The sequence below is a fragment of the Mixophyes fleayi genome, chromosome 1 (genome assembly GCF_038048845.1).
Source record: "Mixophyes fleayi isolate aMixFle1 chromosome 1, aMixFle1.hap1, whole genome shotgun sequence".
Lineage (NCBI taxonomy): Eukaryota > Metazoa > Chordata > Amphibia > Anura > Limnodynastidae > Mixophyes > Mixophyes fleayi.
The window spans coordinates 343,170,959-343,191,617 of NC_134402.1; the positions used below are offsets into that span (position 1 = coordinate 343,170,959).

At 42.5% G+C, this 20,659-nt stretch overlaps 1 protein-coding gene across 2 annotated transcripts in view; it reads right to left on the bottom strand.

The window, feature by feature from the left end:
* Positions 1-2,794: 2,794 nt before the first annotated feature.
* The window catches only part of GOLGA3 (golgin A3), a 56,013-nt gene continuing 38,148 nt past the window's right edge, over positions 2,795-20,659 (bottom strand). For both annotated transcript variants that reach the window (XM_075216948.1, XM_075216939.1), the window contains exons 15-24: positions 20,181-20,397; positions 19,917-20,060; positions 19,441-19,638; positions 12,280-12,396; positions 11,844-11,983; positions 11,402-11,534; positions 5,174-5,296; positions 4,732-4,896; positions 3,968-4,131; positions 2,795-3,503 (exon numbers count right to left, since the gene is read on the bottom strand). In XM_075216948.1, coding sequence (XP_075073049.1) covers positions 3,308-3,503; positions 3,968-4,131; positions 4,732-4,896; positions 5,174-5,296; positions 11,402-11,534; positions 11,844-11,983; positions 12,280-12,396; positions 19,441-19,638; positions 19,917-20,060; positions 20,181-20,397 — 1,597 coding nt within the window. In that variant the 3' untranslated portion in view covers positions 2,795-3,307. The remainder of the gene's footprint in view (positions 3,504-3,967; positions 4,132-4,731; positions 4,897-5,173; positions 5,297-11,401; positions 11,535-11,843; positions 11,984-12,279; positions 12,397-19,440; positions 19,639-19,916; positions 20,061-20,180; positions 20,398-20,659) is intronic.

The window sequence follows — 20,659 nt, forward strand, 5'->3', positions numbered from 1 at the left end:
ATTTCCACCCATAACAGAAAATGAAACGTTATGTTGCAAACTTCCCTGTACTAAAGAGTTTAGGGAGATATTCAGTATAACATTACTGACCAGATCATAATTTGACACAAACCCCCCTTAACCATTCATCATGTAAACTGAAATATTAACAGAGGATTCTTCAATAATGAAAAATAATAACTCAATTAGCCTCAATGGAGACAGTGGGGAAACAAATTCAAGAAATTCATCAGATATGTACTTAAAAAAAAATGTAAAAAAAAGTGTAATGCCCATTATACTTTTTCTGATTTTGACATTTATCCCTCGGGTGTACAGCATCACACACACACATCACCTATTGCAAACTATCTTACCCAAAAAAACAACTGTAGTTGTACAATTGCACAATGTTTTAGCAGCTGACAACTTATTTTCCACAACAGCAACAGTGCATTTTGTTCTTTAAATTCCAGAAGGCTGTGCTTAAATCTTCAGGATTTGGTTTTTACAAAGAGAATATGATGTTTTACTATAACAATCACTGTCTGTATTTTATGTGTACATGTTACTTAAGCTTTTACTCATTTCGATAATGTCCTGTTTATGGAAGTCTCATATTGGCTTCATTCAAAAGGAATTTCCAGCTAATTTCACATTTCTAAAAACATGCTTAAGCGTTTGTATACTAGGGGAAAAACTGTAGCAAGCTGGTAGAATTATATTACTGAAATTGTGATGTTATTCCCCTGACTGTGACGTTTTTGGATGTTGATGGTAAAGGTTGTATAAGGACCAGGTGTAGCACAGGGCCAGGTTATCTAAGCTGTATTACATGCTCAGGAATACAGACAAATCTTCATGGAAGATTGAGTCCTCATCACTACTGCCGGTTGCCAATTTCTATAAATGTGTCTATTTTGGAAATTAAAAAGATTACATGTGTTTCTGACTGAACTATGAAACATCTAATTAACAGACAATAGGTATTGTATGAATAAAACAAGAGCAGTGAAACGCAAGCACAGGCCAGAAGTAGACAACTTCAGAATAGATTAAACTGGAGTATAAAGAATATTTTTCCAGCAATCATGCTTATACATATGGGCCATGCACTGGGCAAGTTAAAACAACCCATCACATATCAGAATGATAACCCTTTATCCTCCGTATTTCTTGTCATGTTAAAAAATACTTGATGCCACATCATTCCTAAGACAACATAAGGAGGAAATAGGACTAAAAGTCCAGGGCTTACTATGACATTCCTTTGGAAATACAGAAGTGTGTGTTTTGAAACTAAACTTTACATATATAAAGAACTTAATATAAATTCATATTTAGGGGACTCCCAAATTCTTACACTCTATAACAAAAGCCATTTTGACAAGTACAATTTAATATCTATATACATTCAGAAGTAGTATGAGAAGGCATGGAACTTAAACAATGTGCCCAATAAAATGTAAGATACCAATGTCAGTTATATACTGCTTGTAAAAGGCAAAACAGATGGTAAAATCTCCTCACCATCTCAAAGTAGAACGCATTTGCACCATTCCTAGTCAGAGAGTGTAAGCTTTCTGACTGACAGAAAGTTATAAAGACAGCTCAAATTTCCCCATGTAATAAAGGATTCATACTGATAATATCTTTACAAACTATTAAGGCCTTTTCACCTGGGCAATTCAATTTTAAGAAAGTACCCCCTTACTGCCCAGTGGCGGATCCAGGGCGGGGGGGGGGGGAAATCGCCTCCCCCTAACAGGGGCTTGCTGTTGGCGGCTGCACACTATGTGCAGGTCCGTTCGGCAGAGACAGGCAGAAAGAGTGTGCTGCCTGGCTGCTCTGATTGTGTTAAAACACAATAAGAGCAGCCAGGCAGCACACTGTCCCCGTCTGTCTCTGCCGAACGTGCCTGCACATAGTGTGCAGCCTCAGGTGTCAAAAAGGGGGTGTGGACTAAATCCCCCTCCCCCCTAAATCGCCCCCTCTACAATTACTTTTTAGATCCACCCGTTACTGCCTTACTGTAATTTTGGGAGTCCTTCTTCTGCACTGGGGTCTCAAAAGAAACGGGCCCCAACAAAGGAATGCCCAATTTGGAGTAGGCTGCAAGCAAAGCTCTATGCCGGCCCTCCCTCGTGTCCCGGTCATCACATCGCTGCCAATGTTTAAAGACCTAGCTAACATGGTGTGATGACAGACACAAAAGGCTGTATGTTCTGTTGTGGTGCATTCATCTTAGAATATGCACTAAACTTCAAGTAGGGTATTACTACATACTACGGAATTGAATTACACTATGGGTAAAAGTGCGCAGTATTACTGGTAGTATGGTAATTTTAACGCTGATTTTTGTTCACAGACCTCGGGGCCCGCAATCAAAAATTTGGTTTAAAATTACCATAGTAACGGTAATACTTTTAGCACCGCGTTATTCCTAGAACAACGTGGCCGAATTGAATCGGCCCCTAACTGTTCATGTCTGATTTCTTCTGCTAATCGAAGGCAATTGGCAGAAGTCCAAAAGATAGAGCACGGGCAACTTGCCAAATACATCAAATGGTGGTGGTTCCAGGGAGGGCCGCCCACAAATGGACTATTATTGGTAATTGTACTATGTTGCATTATTGGTAAGGGAAATCATTTAGCAATTTAAAATTTTTAAAGTGGAAAGTCTATCTCAGGCCTGTCCAACCTGCGGCCCTCCAGGTGTTGTGAAACTACAAGCCCCAGCATGCTTTGCCAGTAGACAACCTGTTGATAGCTGGAAGGGCATGCTGGGACTTGTAGTTTCACAACATCTGGAGGGCCGCAGGTTGGACAGGCCTGGTCTATCTGATCCATTGTCAGTTTCCTAATATAGTGTACAGCATTAATAACCCCAAATCATCTGGTAGTGTCCTCTTTGTAAGTTCTGTGTGCATCCTGTGAGGAACATACTTGAAATAGAAAGCAAAGAAAAAATGCTCTAATCTGAATATGCCCTTGAAAAGTAAGGAAACTAAGAAGATTTCTAGCTGTATCCTCACTTTCAACTTCATATATGAAGAACTCCTGTACCAGAGCAGGATTGTTTCTGTAGGCACATATAAAATGTGTGATTTCCACCAACCCGTAGCCATCTAATCCAGGTCTGTCCATAGGTATTAATTTCTCTGTTTCTGCCTGCAAACATTGAAATATCAGACGTCTGAAGAGAAAACCATTTGCACTGTGCTTTTCTTGCTATGTGTACAGTTTCTGGTAGTTAGGCAGGGATACGCACAGACATCCTTCCCTCCAGAATTAGAAAGCTAACACAATATACCAGAACAATCTATGATCACTGCTCTGTTCTTTCTGGGTCATTGTTATTGAAGTTCTGGTTCTCCAGAGGGAGACTAGCACCAGTTAAGACTTGTGCAGCAGGTTCTGGGAAGTTCTGTAGTTGTCCCTCAATGTGGTTCCATGAAGTCATAGATTCGTGCACAGTTATAGTGTGTTCTTCCATTTGTCGCTGGAGACTGTCCATTTCCTGTCTGGAAACATCAGTGTACAATGTTAGCCAATGACGAAAGCTGGCAGGTTATATTCAATTATCCTTATTATCTATGCTGCAATGATTACCTAATTTATTGTAGTAAAAATTATTTTACCAGGAGGAGCCCTTCCATACATTGATACAATTTCTTTCCAAATTATTTGCTTTTGAAATGAGAACAATCTGTATGCTTTAAGGATTGTTACTAGTTATAGAATGCAGGCTGAATCATCCTGTCAACTAACTAAACGTATTACATGAGTGACAACACAAGTAAGTGTCTTCAGCCATATGTATGAACTACAATAGGCTTTGTGACCATTATACCTAAATAAATCAACCTTTCCAACTCTTTAAAACAATATTGCTGAAATAATTACATCGACTTTACTCTCTTTTATAACAATAGGACATGGGATGTTTTAAAGAAAACAATCTCAATTACTGATACAAAATCATTACTTCAGTTGGTGAAGACAGCTGTTCAGGTTTTTCAGAGGCTCTTTGCTGATAGCAGATGTAGGTTTCAGGAGCTCTTCTAGTAGTGAAGCTGGTACAGGGCAGTCTGGTATCTTAACTGGAGTGACAGGATTGGAAGAGGTAACATCCCCTTTCAACTCCTTCCGCTGTAGAAAAATGTAATGGGGGAAAAAGTAAATACTTGTAATGGTTCCGTACATTAGTAACCAATCCTTGTGCAATGAAAAGACACAGATTTCAACATGCTATATAAAAAGGTGGTTTTCTGTTGTGTTCTAAACACACACTTTAGTAACAGTAGACAAACACATGGGTATGGCAGACTGCTTAACCATTTCCTTCCACTACAACTGTGGCCCTGCTCTTAATACTCCAACAATTTTTTTTTAGATCTCCCGTTTGGAGTAGATTTGCACAAACAACTAAGTTAATTTTAGATATCAGCAGTTGCCCACAGGGGTTATTACACCATGATTCTGCAAGGAGATCTGGAATACACATACTACTGGGTTTCCACAGTATAGTTTTTAATATTATGTTGAACCAGGATAAACAGACATAAGGATAGCAAACCTGTCTAGAAACATTTGTTTGGCAGGTAATGGCAACAATGTTTCTCTAAACAGATCTTGAATCACTCAGTGTTAAAATATTTTTGGAGCGTTGGTAGTATTATTCTTATTTTCATTTTTACAGATTGAATTACATGTGGATTAATAATGCCTGACATGAGGGGAATCTCATACCTTTTTAGGTCGGTTTTGTCTAAGATCCAATTTTAATTGCTGGTTCTGCTGCAGCAATGTCTTCATGCCGTTCTTTAGCTCTGTCACCTTTGCTTGCAGCATGAACTTGTCCTTTTGGGTCATTGTGAGATCATCGCGGACAACTTCAAGTTCAGCCTTGAGATTCTTTGTGGGAAGGAAAAAAAATAAGTCAAACAGGCTGTGGGCTGAACCTACTCTATCGTCTAAAATCTCTTTGTGCCAAAACACAATGGATGAGATTAGCTTTGAACTCTAATATACATATATCACAGTAAATTGTTTTGAATTCAAGATGAAATTTGTGTTCACAAACAAATAAAGATAGTACAGATAGAAAATGAACCGCCAGCTGCATTACGAATGCTAGAGCAGACCGTTAACATTATATGTTGAAGAAGTATATTACCAAACGTTTGCGTACCTGAAGCAGTATCTGGACATTCTCCAATTCTCTATGGCTGCGTTGCTCAGTCATGTCTAACTGTTGCTTCAGTGATTGAATCTCATGCTCCTTCTGTTCCACCTCCCACTTCAGGTCTTCAACCTTGAGAGAAGAGACTAGTTGTATTAAACACCCTTGTGTGCAATTATGCAGCTGTACTTAAAAAGGTTAAACCCCTAAAAAGCATATATCTTTATTTACCAAACAAATCTTCCAAAAACAAATATCTCCCAAAGTCAGTTGCAGAGTGAAACATAGTTCTGTAAATTCTTGTTTAACAAGGTATGTTATTATTATTATGAATTATTTTTATTTATAGGGCGCCACAAAGTGTCCGTAGCGCCGTACAGAGACAAACAATAGGACAGTACAAGGTAAACCAGCACGGTACAGTTAACAATAAGCACTATAACTCAGGAAGCTCAAAGCACAGCTAAAGAGACAGGCTGAAAGGTTAAGGGTGAGGGATATTTACCACAAGCTGGAAACCTGTGCCTTAGAGGGTTGGCGCGGCTGACAGGTAAGAGCCACCGAGAGGTGTAGGGAAAAGCGAGAGGAGACAGAGGGCAGAAGGTCCAAGAAGGAGCTGAGCTGAGTAGCACGGTATGTTATAGGTTAATTCTGCAGTTTCAAGTTTACATGGCCTCTTAAAAGTCAAGGATGTGAGAACCAGTGCCTTTGAATAAAGCATTAGGGTACTTTGTCACCAGTAGACCTGTGGGTGGTTCTGTTTTCTTTGATAGATTTATGACATGATGTATGACATTGCAGGCATCCCACAATTAAATAATTCTTCTTTTTGCACAATACTCAATTCAATCTCACACACTGATAGGTATTTTAGTTCAGTCTAAATCATAAAAATGTTCAAAATTGATAAGCATTAAAAAGCACCCACTTTTGTGCACACGTGTAAATATTACACCCATGGGTAATTTAAAAAACAAAATAAAAATAAATATCAGACAGCAAAACTCTCAGAATCCAGAACAGCAACTATGACCACAATGATCTTCATGAACGCCAGCAGAGCTATCACCAGGGCAAAAAGCATAGGCCGAAACTGAAAATGGTGTGACTGAACTGCAATTATTTGCCTTCCCACACTAGAGCAGGCAAAAAAAAAAAAAAAAATTGACAACCATGGCTTCCATGAACTCATCCCGTTCCATGTTGCATATGACAGATCTCAGAGATTCCATCTTGAACCTATCTACTCTAACCTTGGTTTAGGTTCACATCGGGCCAAAAGAATGCAACTGGCTTCTGGACCAAGAAGAGGTTTGAATAGAATCACACTGCCATCTGGTCTGCTGGTACTGGAATGACCATCCCTGTCAAAATTAACATCCGAATAGTTAACTATTGAACTCCGTGTCTTACTAGGTCTAGGAAAATCAGGGTGGATATCAGAGGAGATATAGGATATATCCCTTGTGAGGAAAACACCCTTAGCTGGTACTGTGGTTACCCTTTCATGGGAATCAACTCCCACATACCAGAATACATGCAAAATAAGGCTTTATTACAACAGCACAACACCATAAGATGTTCACAAGGTACAGGGTAAATGAGTACCTCTTGCAGTCATCACCCCAAAGTAACAATTTCAGTATCAGTGTCTTATCCTCCTACAGTAACATTCTGCTAGGCAGTGCTATGTCGCCCAGCATGGGATACTGGCTCACACAGACCTTGTCCTGCTAGGGTTTGATGCCTGGCCCAGAGTCCTTTGTGCAGGTGTTACATACACCAGGATCCTCCAAGATAGAATGGCTTCATTGACATACTGCTCGCCTTATATACCTGGCTGTCTACTAAGGGAGTAGAGTCAAGATGTTCGATCCTCCCCCTTTTCAAATGGCATCTATTAATGGACACTTAAATTATTTAACTGTTAGACATACCGTCTCTGTTACCTTGATTGGAATGGATTGACTGAATGGATTGACAGAATTAACTATTTGGCTTGATACACTTACAAAAGGTTACAATATTACACCAGGGAATAACATGACACTTCACACTTGCATGAAACTTTAAGACATTTGACACATTGTATCTGCAGAATTACAGTCAACGTCCGAGATACATTTTGATACAATAACATTTATATTGATACATATGAATACATTTTACAATGCTATTTCAGCCAGTAAAGTACTGTGGAGACACATTGCACATAATTTGGAAGTTCTAACATAATTATCTCTCAGATTACCTGTTGACCTAGATAATAAACTTGGGCTGCCAGCTAGCTATCTTAAGTCACTCAGACATCGTTCTGATTACATTACTAACAACCCAGATCTATGCCACACCTCATAACAATGGACATTTGAGACAAAAGATAAATACCTTAACTAACACAACTGCTTATCTCTCCATCCTGTCATGCAATATGGCTTCTGCTGTCCTACTATTTTCATACAATATGGCAACTTTAAATTTCCAATATTGCAAGTAACAGCAAGGGCAAAATGTACCTAATCACAAGAAATAACAGTACACATAATACACAGATGCTTTGGTGTATATACTTAGACTGGGACAAGGAAAAAGTACGATAAACTGTGAGAAACGGGTGATCTAAAAAAAAAGTCCTCGGTCCAGTGAGACACCCTTAAGCCAGAGGCAACAGTGCTCAGAACACCGTAGACTGGATTCTGTCTCCAATAATCCCAGCATCCATAGCTGCGTCCCCCAATATTCAGACACCTCCCGAATGTGTTCAACTAAGTTTAGCAATTCAGACCTGGGTCAACTGCAAAATCATAAAAAGCTGCTCCAAACCTCTTTCCACCACCTTGTTCCCCCATGTGGAGGCTAAAATTGGCTTGAGTAAGACCTAAGCCACAATCTATATATCAAGTTAAGGATGGCGTCATGCCTTGAGGGCTGCACCATTAGGAATAAGGAATAGTGGTGGTCTTGGACAAACAATATGGGGGCATCCACCTTGGGTGGGTGTGGCTGTATCACTTATAAATAACTTATTTGTGGCTGAATCATGTAGAAATAATATATTCTAGAAATGTATTTCAAACAGAGGTGCAGGCACCAATGTATAATTGCAAAAGCACTTATCGTGTTATATTGGGATGTGTTATGTAGGTAAATGACTTGTTTCGGGTTTTGTAACTTTTCTTTGGAGAATTCTCAAGTTAGCAATAGAGTGGAGGAAATGTGTATTCTGCAACTGCTTGAAGAAGGGAACCATGTTAATCTCATGTTAATTAGACCTTTTTATGTGTGAGCGTCCAACACCCTTGAAGGCACAGGAAGGTTTAATTAGACTGGCTGTTAGATTTCCTCTGTGTCTGAAACAGGACTCATGAAATCACAGCAAGTTTTAGGATATCTCAGATAAGTGTAAATATTGTTAGCTTTGCATTGCATGTAAATACATGTTTGGTAAACATGTATCATATCCTGATATTAAAAATAGTTTAGATGTTGTGGAACCATCTCAGATCAGGGGGTTGGCTTACCCCCTGCCAGGAGTTATGTCAGAACTGTATAAAAAGTGAGCAGTTTGAGCATGTAATGTATAATTCTTGTACCATCTATACTTCTGGAAAGATTGCTAGTACCACAGACTGGCATGTGAACTGTCCTTCTTAGGACTACTTTAGCAAATAAACATCACTTGCTTCAAAGACCTGCTTGACAACCTTCCCATGCCGAAATTCCTGTGATCTACAGATTAGACCCAACTCTAATCCGTTCCTGGCTGTTCTGAGGTTTGGACCCAGCTTTCCGATACCACTGCTCTGTCTGCTACCCAGCAGCTATGGCCAATGTGATAGGCCAGGTGGGATCCATCCACGGAAACCCTGATCCATAGTAAGAGGTCAGGGGTACCAGCCCAGGTACACCAGCAACAGGGTACACTAGCAGTGACAGTTACCCAGAAGGAACCCGGTTCTGGATGCCAGTAAGAAGTCCAGTGGTGGCAGCAGTTTATGCCCCTCCTACTGCGGTTAGAGGGCGCATTTGGGATAAGGAAAAGGAACAGTAAGCCCAGCCGGTTCCCTGCAACAACAGACAGGGTGGCATAGGTGGTCCATCCTGTCACAGTGGGGATTTCCATTTATTAGTGTCTACACTACGGGAATGAATAAAGAGTCTGCAGTATGCTCGAGAGCTGAAACCATTCAGGTTTTGCCCACGCTTTACTAGTAGGACTTCTAAGTTAGAAAACGAAGGGAAGGAGATAAACACCAAGGGCTAGATTTACTAAGCTGCGGGTTTGAAAAAGTGGAGCTGTTGCCTATAGCAACCAATCAGATTCTAGCTTTCATTTATTTAGTAATTTCTACAAAATGACAGCTAGAATCTGATTGGTTGCTATAAGCAACATCCCCACTTTTTCGAACCCGCAGCTTAGTAAATCTAGCCCCAAGTCTCCTCAGCCTACTACTGTCTACATTAGGCACTATGGGAGCCGCTGGTAACACTAATGATGAGGAGTTTAAATGAAGTCAGTGAAAAAAAATCTTTTGCCTTCCTTCCAGAGAGGCAGCCATGATGAAAAGCACCCTACTCCTGTGGGCACTCAAAAAATGGAGCTCCTTACAGGCGGAGGATATAGAAGGGAGAGAATTTTCAGATTTAGTAAAGAAAATGTGAAGTGCCCAACTCTTGTCTGGACCCTCTGTACCCTCATTGCCAGATTCCACCATAGGGTGTAAGAGAAAGACCCATGTCACTGCTCAATATTACAATTCTGGCCCAAGCCAGAGACATTAGGTTGTGTAGTGACATAAATTTTGATGTATATCCATATCAGTCTGGTTTTAAACTGAACAAGGCCTCAGTAATTAAGATTCAAAGCCTCCTTCTTTATTTGCTAGCTCAGTAATGCAATATGGGCAACTGGGTGGTCCAGGCCCTAAATACAGCTAAGGCATTCAATTAAACTGAATGGTGATACCTGTGGATATTTTACCCAAACATAATGGGCCCGATTCTTTAAGGAAGGTAAAAAATTAGTAACTTTGTATCTTGGCAAAACCATGTTGCATTGGGGGGAGATGTAAATTAAAATGTGAAGGCAGATTTACAGTTGGGGAAAGGCATGTTCTAGATCAACTTTAAATTTCAGTGTACAAATAAAGCCATCAAGTATTTGTGTGCTACATTAAAAAAAACAGACAGCTTCAAATGGGTCCTTGCCCTAGATCCCCTAACTGTTGTAATCTGTAATACAGATGACATTCAGGGATTTGACTGCGGAGGGGATCTCAATCTATGTTAATAACACTTTGGTATACTTGTGAAATACAGGACCTGACGTGCTTAGAATATTTTGAAGTGCTTCCAAAGCAATTTGACAAGGCCTGCAGTAGTGTGAGCAGACCCATTACCAGGGAAATTCAAAGCAGATCCACATACCTTATGTCAAATTGTTTAAAAATCTGGGGTTCACAACAGCAATGGGTGTGCCTGGGTATATTAAGCTTAATTGGGAATCAGTGGTTGCTTAGAGCAAAGCAAGAGTTAGAGCATGGGATAATCTACAATTGACAGTTGCAGGAAGATTTAATATTTTACAAATTTAATGAATGCCTAGGTTGATATACTTTCACCACAACAAACCTGTCTAGTTTCCATTTAAACTCTCATCAACTGTCCATGCTCTCATGATCATTTCTCTGGAAATTAAAGAAAGCTAGTCTTCAAAGCACGAGGGCAAAATCGCAGTCACAAACCATATATTTTATGGTGCCTCAAATGCAGCATTTGGCCTGTTTTTGTACCACAACACTCACTAAGCTTATGAGGGGTGTTGAAATCTTTTGATAATTTAGAAACCGAAATGATTGTTCCTAGACACTAATTTTACACATTTCTTCATCTGCATCATGCCGTAGATGCCCAGTTTAGTTATGAAGTTCCAACATTTACTGCTTGAAATTGGAAATATGGTTCAAAATATCTCCTCTCCGAAAGCAAAAATTCACAGAACTATGCAAAAATGAATATGAATAATGTATACTGAAAACTATATAATCCATACTGATGTGTTTTGCATAACAGACTACGACTGAATGCTTATTGTGAAATAATATGACATTTCACTGCATAGTGCAACCATGGTATAACTTGCGATATCACAAATGCAGCATACTAATTAATACAGATTATAATAATGATAGTGGCTCCTTATGACAGAAGTATGTACATTTTAAAATATCTCATTACCTCTTGACTGATTTGAGGCTTCTTGCTGAGTTGTTCATCTAGTTCCTTCTGGAGGAGTATCAGCTGGGACCGTGCTTCTGCCAACTCCTGCTGGAACTGTGAAAGCTCCTGAGAATGAATCTCATCCTGGGACCTAGAAGGTGAAATGGGTAAGGCCAATTACTCTTCAGGGCAGATTAAAAAAAAAAAAAAGAAGTTACTCACTGAACCTGACAGGTGGTAATTCCATGCTCATGTTCTCATGTTAGTATACTGATAAATAGGAAAAAACACTAACTCTGAAAATAAATTGAAAGGTTTATGAAGTCTGAAGTTTTTTTACAATGCAAGGTAACAAACCTAAAGTAGTTACTTAAGATTTATCAATATATGATATGGCATATGGGGAAATCTGTACTTTAGGCTCTTCTCATGAGAGATCATCTTCCTTCAGTGTACTTACTGCAATTTTTCAGCTTCAGCCTGAAGTGCCTGAATCAGCTGTTCCTTTGCCAGAAGCTCCTTCTTAACCTCACTCAGCTCAAGTGCTGCAGCCCTGTAGTGCCTCCTGTTGTGTGCAGCCTCTGCTTTAGCGGTAGCTACCTGCAAACACAAGAGAGTGAAAAATGGCAACGTAACTTGATGACGAGCAATAAACTTATTTCCAGCACTGAAATCTCAGATAAACATATGTATATTACACTGTTCTCAACTACAGGGATTCTTATGTGTGGAAGAAATAAAGACGAAAAAGAACAATTTTAAGAAACATTAGTATATTTTGATTACTCCCTTTTTTCTCAGAGCTGTAACAAAAAAGGGATTTTCTGGACATTTCATTCACTCTTCATATAATGACAAAATCCTGCTTCTATTATATCTGTGTCTATAAATTTTACCTGCTCTGCCAGACTGCTGACTTTGGCTCTCTCTTTCTCTAAGGAATCCTGAAGACTCTGTACTAGTTCTCTCATATGGCGGTCTTCCTCTTCTTTACGTTTCAGTACTGCTTGTACCTGTTGGAGACACCAAGACAGGACATAGCTCAGTGGTTAGTCATCAAATAAAAATGACACGTGGAGACCCCAGCTCCAATTCCAGTGTCCTTCCTTATGACCTTGGACATGTCACATTGTCTCAGGCTATAAAACCTGATTGTAATTGCAATAGGGAAGAAAGATGCCGGACACAGAATTTTAATACACTCTTTAAATCCTTTGCGCTGACTACTTTGGAGTACACTAGAAACATTGGGGTACACAGGCACAGCTAGGAGGGTGGGCACTTTAAATTCCGACACTATAGGCCCGGATTCATACAGATGTACACCAGTTTCCATAGTGTATCTGTGCTGTTTCGCACTGTGCATACTCAAAAAGTGAATGTACGCAACTGCAGCTAATCAGTCCTGCTACTTTTTGCCACTAATGACTCCCTACGCCTGAAGAGGCGTTAAAGGGGAGGGCAGGCCTGTTCTAAAGTAGGTATTGTTCAGTAAGGGTGTGTTCAAGCAATTCCATACGGATTCAGACGGGGAGGTAGTCACAGACATGCCTGAAAAAGTCATTTTATTTGAGGGTGCAGGCCGCGGTAAAGGAGCTGACTTTCAGTAGCTGTTCTCTCTGCCAAGGGTACCTCCTCACCACACTACAGGCACTGCACAGCCATTGGCCGTGGCGGTAAACTATTAAACATTTTTAAAATTAAAATAAAAGTTAAAAATAATTCTGCCTTAGGCAGCAGTGTAGAAAAAGAGGATTTATGTACTTACGTTAAATCCGTTTCTCTGATTCCGTCTGGGGGACACTGCTTTACCATGGGTTGTGGAGGGGAGCTGGGAGTTGGCACCTAACTAGTTAACTTTAGTGCTGCTGATAGACCCCTCCCCTCTACAATCCCCCTGCCTCTTCCTGTACAATCCAGTTAGTTTTAAAAAGCCCCAGGAGAAAAAAGGGCAGTCAAACAAGAGCACACAGAAGAATAACAGAAGGGAGGGATCGCAGTGTCCCCCAGACGGAATCAGAGAAACGGATTTAACGTAAGTACATAAATCCTCTTTTCTCTTTCATCCAGTCTGGGGGACACTGCTTTACCATGGGGACGTTCTAAAGCAGCCCCTAAAGGGTGGGACTACTCTGAAAATCCTGCTCGTAAATGCATTACGAGCGAAATTTGCATCTGCTGATGCAAAGACATTAAATTGATAAAATTTAGTAAACATATGGACAGAGGACCAAGTGGCTGCCCTGCAAAGCTGGTCCACAGAAACACCATTCCTTGCTGCCCACGAGGCCCCAACCGATCTGGTGGAATGGGCTGTGATTCTCTCCGGCACAGGACGGCTAGCCCTTATATAAGCTTGTCTGATGGTAGACGTAATCCATCTTGCAATGGACTGTTTTGAGGCTGGCCAGCCTCTCTTATTAGCATAATAAAGGACAAATAGAGAATCTGTACGTCTAATCTGGGAAGTTCTCTTCACATAAATGCGGAGAGCCCTAACCACATCTAACTTTTCCATCGATTGCTGATCCGTATGGGAAGAAGATGAGAAAACCGGAACTACAATTTCCTGGTTGAGATGAAAAGCCGACACGACTTTTGGTACGAAAGAAGGGAGAGTTCTTAACACCGCTCTGTCCTCGTGGAAAACCAAATATGGTTCCCTACAGGACAGAGCTCCTAATTCGGAAACTCTACGAGCCGAAGCGATAGCCAAAAGAAAGAGGACCTTCCAGGTCAACCACTTTAGGTCTGCCTTACTCAAAGGTTCAAAGGGGGGGCCCTTGAGCATCTCTAGGACCATGTTGAGATCCCATGGAGCAGTAGGAGGGACATAGGGAGGTTGAATATGTAAAACTCCCTGGAAAAAAGTCCTAATATCTGGCAATTCGGCTAATTTTTTTTTGAAAAAATACAGAAAGTGCCGAAACCTGGACCTTTAGGGAACCTAACCTAAGGCCTGTTTCCAGGCCATTTTGAAGGAAGGCTAATAGACGGGAAAGTCGAAAAGAGGACGAGTGGAACGTCCTATTTTCGCATCATCTAATGTAGGCCCTCCAAATCCGGTGATAGATACGAGAAGAGACAGGTTTCCTGGCTCGCATCAGGGTCTGAATTACACTGGGTGAAAAACCTCTAGCCTTCCAGAGGCTGGCTTCAACAGCCATGCCGTTAAATTGAGCTGAGTTACATTCTGGAAATGGAATGGACCTTGCAGAAGCAGGTCGATTCGATATGGAAGGTGGAACCCCGGCCCTTCCGCCATAGATATGATGTCTGCGTACCACACTCGGCGCGGCCAAGAGGGAGCGACTATAATTACTGGCAGAAGGCCCTGCCGAACTCGTCTGAGTACTCAAGGAAGCATGAGAATTGGGGGAAACAGGTATCCCAACCTGAACTCCCATGACATCGTCAAAACGTCCACTGCCGCCACTAAGGGATCCCTTGCCCTTGCGCAAAACTTGTGGACCTTCCGGTTGTGTCTGGAGGCCATGAGGTCTATGTCCGGAAGACCCCACCTGAGAACCAGAGACTGGAAGACATCCGGGTGTAGAGACCACTCCCCCGGCATCAGCTGGTTTCGACTTAAATAGTCCGCCTCCCAGTTTTCTATTCCTGGAATGAAAACCGCCGATATTGCTGGGACATATTGCTCTGCCCAAACAAATATTTGGGCTGCAATCTCCATAGCCGCTGCACTCCTGGTTCCTCCTTGTCTGTTGGCATATGCCACGGCCGTGGCATTGTCGGACTGAATTCTGACCGGTTGGCCCTGAAGGAAAGACTGGGCTCCCCGGAGAGCCAAGAGAATGGCCTTCAATTCCAAAACATTTATCGGTAGAGTTGATTCCTGAGGCGACCAAATTCCCTGGAGTCGGAGGTGAAGGATTACCGCCCCCCAACCCTTCAGGCTGGCGTCTGTCGTGGCTATGATCCATGACCATTGTGCGAAGGATTTTCCCACGCTCATGTTGTGCAGACACATCCACCACTGAAGAGATTCTCTCGCTTTCTGAGATAGAGAGATCCTTTGACTTTTCAGGTGTAGGTGTGACCCTGACCACTTCGATAGCAGATCCCATTGGAAACATTGAGAATGGGCTCGCCCGAAGGGAATGGTCTCGAAAGAGGCCACCATCTTTCCGAGTAGCCTCATGCACAAGTGCATTGAGGGTCTGGGGTAAGACAAAACCTGGGAGGTTACCGACTGAATAGAGGAGATTTTCTCTGCTGGGAGAAACACTCTCTGCCTCCTGGTGTCCATGATGAGTCCCAGGAATACCATGCGCTGACACGGGATCAACTGGGATTTTTTTGAATTTATTAGCCAACCGTGGCCCTCGAGAACTGCCTGGGTGAGGGACAGGTGATAACGCAGGCAACCTTCTGAGGAAGCCTTGATGAGTAGGTCGTCCAAGTAAGGAACGACCTGAACTCCCTGCAGGTGCAGACATGCTGCCATAACTGACATAATCTTCGTGAAGACCCTTGGGGCAGTTGAGAGACCAAAGGGGAGGGCCCAAAACTGATAGTGAGCAGATCCTACCGAGAATCTGAGGAGAGACTGGTGGTGGATCCAGATGGGAATGTGGAGATAAGCGTCCTTTACATCTATGGACGCCATGAACTGATTTATCTCTAGGCCGTTTTTTACTGACCTCAGAGATTCCATCCGAAATTTTTCCACCCTTAAGTGAACGTTGAGGCCCTTTAAGTTTAGGATGGGCCGAAAGGAGCCGTCCGGCTTCTTGACTAGGAACAGGTTTGAATAAAAACCCCTTCCTTTCTGCCCATCTGGCACTCTGCAGATGACCTGCTGGAGTAAAAGAGAAGCGACACAATCCTGTATAGCCCGTCTTTTTAAAAGATCCTGAGGTAGCGGGGTCTGGAAGAAACGCTGTGGAGCCGGGCCCAATAGGTCTATTCTGTACCCCTCTGCAATTATTCTCCGAATCCAAGGATCTTGGGAAGACGCTGTCCATTGTTTTTGAAACAGGGACAGACGTCCTCCCACTGGCGCCCCCTGTAGTACAGGTTGGTCGTCAGGATGCAGGCTTTTCCTGGGTCTTAGCGGCCTGGCGCTTGGTAGTAAACGAGGATCTTCCTCTAGAGGAGGAGCCTCGGTAATTAGATTGTCTTCCTCTAAAGGACTGACCCCTTTGGAAGGAAGTCCCTCGAAAGGGCTGGCGGAAGGAGCTATTCCTCTGAGCGCGGCTTCTGTTAGCGTATACTGGCAAAGAGGTGCTTTTGCCCCCCGTAGCCTGGGAAATGAGGGTATCCAATTCCGGGCCGAATAAGCCCGCTGCAGAAAAGGGGATGGTTTCAACAGAGGCTTTGACTCAGCGTCACCTTCCCATGATTTCAGCCATAGTGTTCTCCTTGCTGAAATGAAGGCCGCCTGAATAGCAGAGGAAACCGCTGCTGAATTCTGGGCCGCCTCATAGAGATACCCCGAAGCTTCCTTTAAATGCAAAGCAAGGGGAAGGAGCTCGGAGTCCTGTAAAGCTTCTGCCAGCTGGTCTGCCCATGCTTCCCTGGCTTTTGCTACCCAGGCTGAAGCAAATGTGGGTCTAAAGCCAGAACCCGCAGCCGCAAATATTGATTTGAGCTGGGATTCTACCTTACGGTCATTGGCGTCTGGGAGAGACGCTGAACCCGAGCTGGGAGTAGAGTATGTTTAGCCAGGCGAGCAATAGGAATGTCTACCTTGGGAATACTCTCCCAGCGAGTCGCCTCTTCCTCCTGAAGAGGATACAGAGAGGCGAACCTTTTGGGAATGAAAAACCTTTTCTCAGGTTGTTTCCAAGCCCCTTCAGCAATTTCTTTGAGTTCTGCAGAAGGAGGGAAACGGTTGGCTTTTGTTTTGGCCTTTTTGAACAGATTTCTGTCCCTGGGGGAAACCTCCTCCGGCTCTGGGAAGTCCAGCGCCTGTCTAACCGCTAAAACCAAATCATTAACAAATTGGTTTCTAGGGTACACTTCCTGCTCTGAGGATTGACTATGGCCAGCATCCGAATGGATTTCCCCCTCTTCCTCAGACTCTTCCTCCGAATCTGAAAGGACCACAAGGGGATTTACCGCTCTAAATCTTCTTCTCTTAGCAGGCGGGGTATTAGAGGAATCTAGCAACTGGTTAAGCTTGTTTAATCCCTTCAAAAAGGCTGTAGACCAAGCCGGGTCTGTATTAGCAGGGGCTGGGTCAGCCTGTGATGTGGAAGCTCCCGGCAAACTCGATCCACTGGCATCTGAGAAAGCCTGGGGGTCTGAATGCGTATTAGTATTGCTAGCCACCGAAGTTGCCACAGTTGATAGCAACTGATTTGATTGAAAAACCATTTGGGCTAGGGAGGTAACCGACTGTGTTAGGGAGGTTACCCAGGCCGGTTCCTCAGACGAAAGGGCTGTAACCTGCTGGCTTTGCACAGAGGGGGCCCCTGCTTCGCATGCAGCGCAGAGCGCCAACGGGTCCTTCTACCCACACGGTAATTTTACATGACATTTAGAACATGTGAAATATTTTGCCATAGGGCCCTTTCCCTTATCTGACATTTTATATAAAGGAAGGCACACCAATCACACAAAATCAATCTAGCTGAATATACAGATAGAGATAAAGGAAGAGAGAGAGAGAGAGAGAGAGAGAGAGAGAAATATATATAAAAGAACAGAGTAAATTACAAGTAATCAACTAATGTCTTTGAAAAAGTTGTACTTGAATATTTTAAACACCATAATATTTTAGGCTAGCAGGAGACTATAATGTAAACCTGCTAAGCCAGTAATAAAACAGCAAATATGTGTTTAAATAAGCTTGTACTTAGCCCAAGGGCCACCAAGACAGGGAGAAGTCCAACAGCAGTCTGTGCTCTCCCTCCGCTCTGTTCCTGTTCCCGGGCTTCTGCTTTGGCGCCAGAACCCTGGGACAGTCCATCTCTCGCTTTCTCTGTAGGAAGGGGGGGAACTCTATGTTTTAGCTCCCCCCTCTTCCCTGATGCCGATGTTCCTGCTTGTTAAAATCCATAGGAAAAAACGGCTTTTGGTGGCAGATTTTGTGGAGACCTCTATTAGTTCCTCTTCCCAGGACAGAGGTCTCCGCAGCGGTACCTTTCCGACGCCCCCCTCCTATGTCTGAGGGGGGAATCTTGGTTTAGCCTCCTTCTCCTCTTTTCAGCGCTGCTGCCGAAATCCAAGATGGCCGCCGCCATTTTCATTATCCGATAACCGGCGCTCTATGCCTGTAATGGCAGCGCCGGTTAACGGGGAGGCTGTAGGAGTGCAGCGGTCCATGAGACCGCTTGTCACTCCCTTCAATCAGGCACTTTGTACTTTGGTCCCTGTCAGTGAGAACCGCTGGCTCTCCGCTGACAGGGGAATGCCTGCGCTGCCAAGCTGTGAGTGTGTTCTCTATAGTAGAACACACTCCAGCGCTGCCACCTGAAAGAAAAAAGTAAAAAGTAAAAGAAAAAAAGAAAATTTCTTAACATTAAACTAAGCACTAAACAAAAAGGCTGCCCAACTCCAGGGCACCTAAAAAAACTGGATTGTACAGGAAGAGGCAGGGGGATTGTAGAGGGGAGGGGTCTATCAGCAGCACTAAAGTTAACTAGTTAGGTGCCAACTCCCAGCTCCCCTCCACAACCCATGGTAAGCAGTGTCCCCCAGACTGGATGAAAGAGAAAAAAGCAATCCACTCAAGTGGGCATTTTAAAAGAACTAACTTTCTGCCAGCAGTGGCAAAGGGGAGGAGTTATAGAGATAGTGTAGAAATTTAAAGTGCCTGCACTCCTGGCTCAGCCTCTATACCACATATGTGGAGTTTGCATGTTCTCTGTACAGCACTGCAGAATTAGTGGCGCTATATAAATAAAGAAATGATGATGATTATGAGGATACTGTGAACACAGTTTGTAAAATAGTAAAGCCTTTGATGGCACATCCACACACTTTCCTCTAGTATCTTCCCATTCACATAATTGTATTGAATTGCTAATATGCAAAGTTTTTAGAAGATCTGAAGCACAAGACTGCATGCCTTGTGCACACTCATGCTGTACCTGCAGATTCAGTTGGACCAAGTCTGCCTCTCTTTTTGCCAGAGCAACCTCAAGAATATTATTGTGTTCCCGTAGAGCAGCATTGGACTGTCCAAGCCCAGTGACCTTCCCTCGTTCATGTTCTAATTCTAGAGTCAGCTTCTTATTTAGTTCTTCCAATCGTTTAATCTTTCGCTTAAAGCCACGAGATTCCTGGAGCTGCAGATGATAGTGTTAAAATGTCACTATGCTTTTTCTAATAATTTCACATTACAAAAGGAAAGTTTGAAGGTAATTTCAAATTAATATGTAACCAGAACACATTAGTAGTTTAAAGCTATAATCAACTAAAAATGTACATTTACACCTAATTTCTTTCTGAGATTACCTAAATTATTCAAATGTGGCCCCTGCATTCTGGAGAATCTCCATAGACATGAACAGCAATACAATAAATAATACCATGACTGCAAAACCAAATAGCAGGCTCTTCTCACCTCATCTTCCAGCTCCATGACCTTCTCCCTGTACTCCTCCAGTTCTTGGCTGGTCAGTGATATGACCTCTTGTAGCTCACGCTCCAGCATGGCTTTGCTGTGGCTTACGGCCTTCAATTCACTTTTCAAACCTTTCAACTTTTCCTGAGAGCAAGAGAATTACAATATGTTTATTACTAACAAATATAAATATATTTTCACTTTGCATTATATGTCATGATTGCCCAATACCTTATTTAATGTTCCCAATAATCCCTTTCATACCTGGAAGGCTTGACTGTCTCCTCCTTCTGAGATTTGTGCTTTCAGCTTATTGAGCTCCGCTTCCGCAGTTTCTTTCGCAGTAAGCGCTTCCTGAAGACGGCGACTTAGGATACCCACTGCATTCTCATATGCTTTGTGTTTAACTTTAATATCCTTCTGAGCGGTGGTCAGGTCTGAACCCAGCCGCTTCATTCTCTGCTTTTGCTCGGTGATAGCCCTTAAATTGCAATAAGAATAGGTTTAGGATACCTCAGCTTTACAATAGTGACCTTCCATTTTTAACTTCTCTTAATTATGGTGTTTAAGAGTGCAACTGTCACCTACAACAGAAACCCCATTTTGTGAGCCGAAACAATATTCCTGTGAATGTAGTCAGTCAACTTACAGTGATGTCAATAGTTCTTAGTGAATTGAAAGACTGAACAGTGGTTCAGTCAACAAGATGACTGCCCCCCATTGCGTGTAGATGAGAACACTTT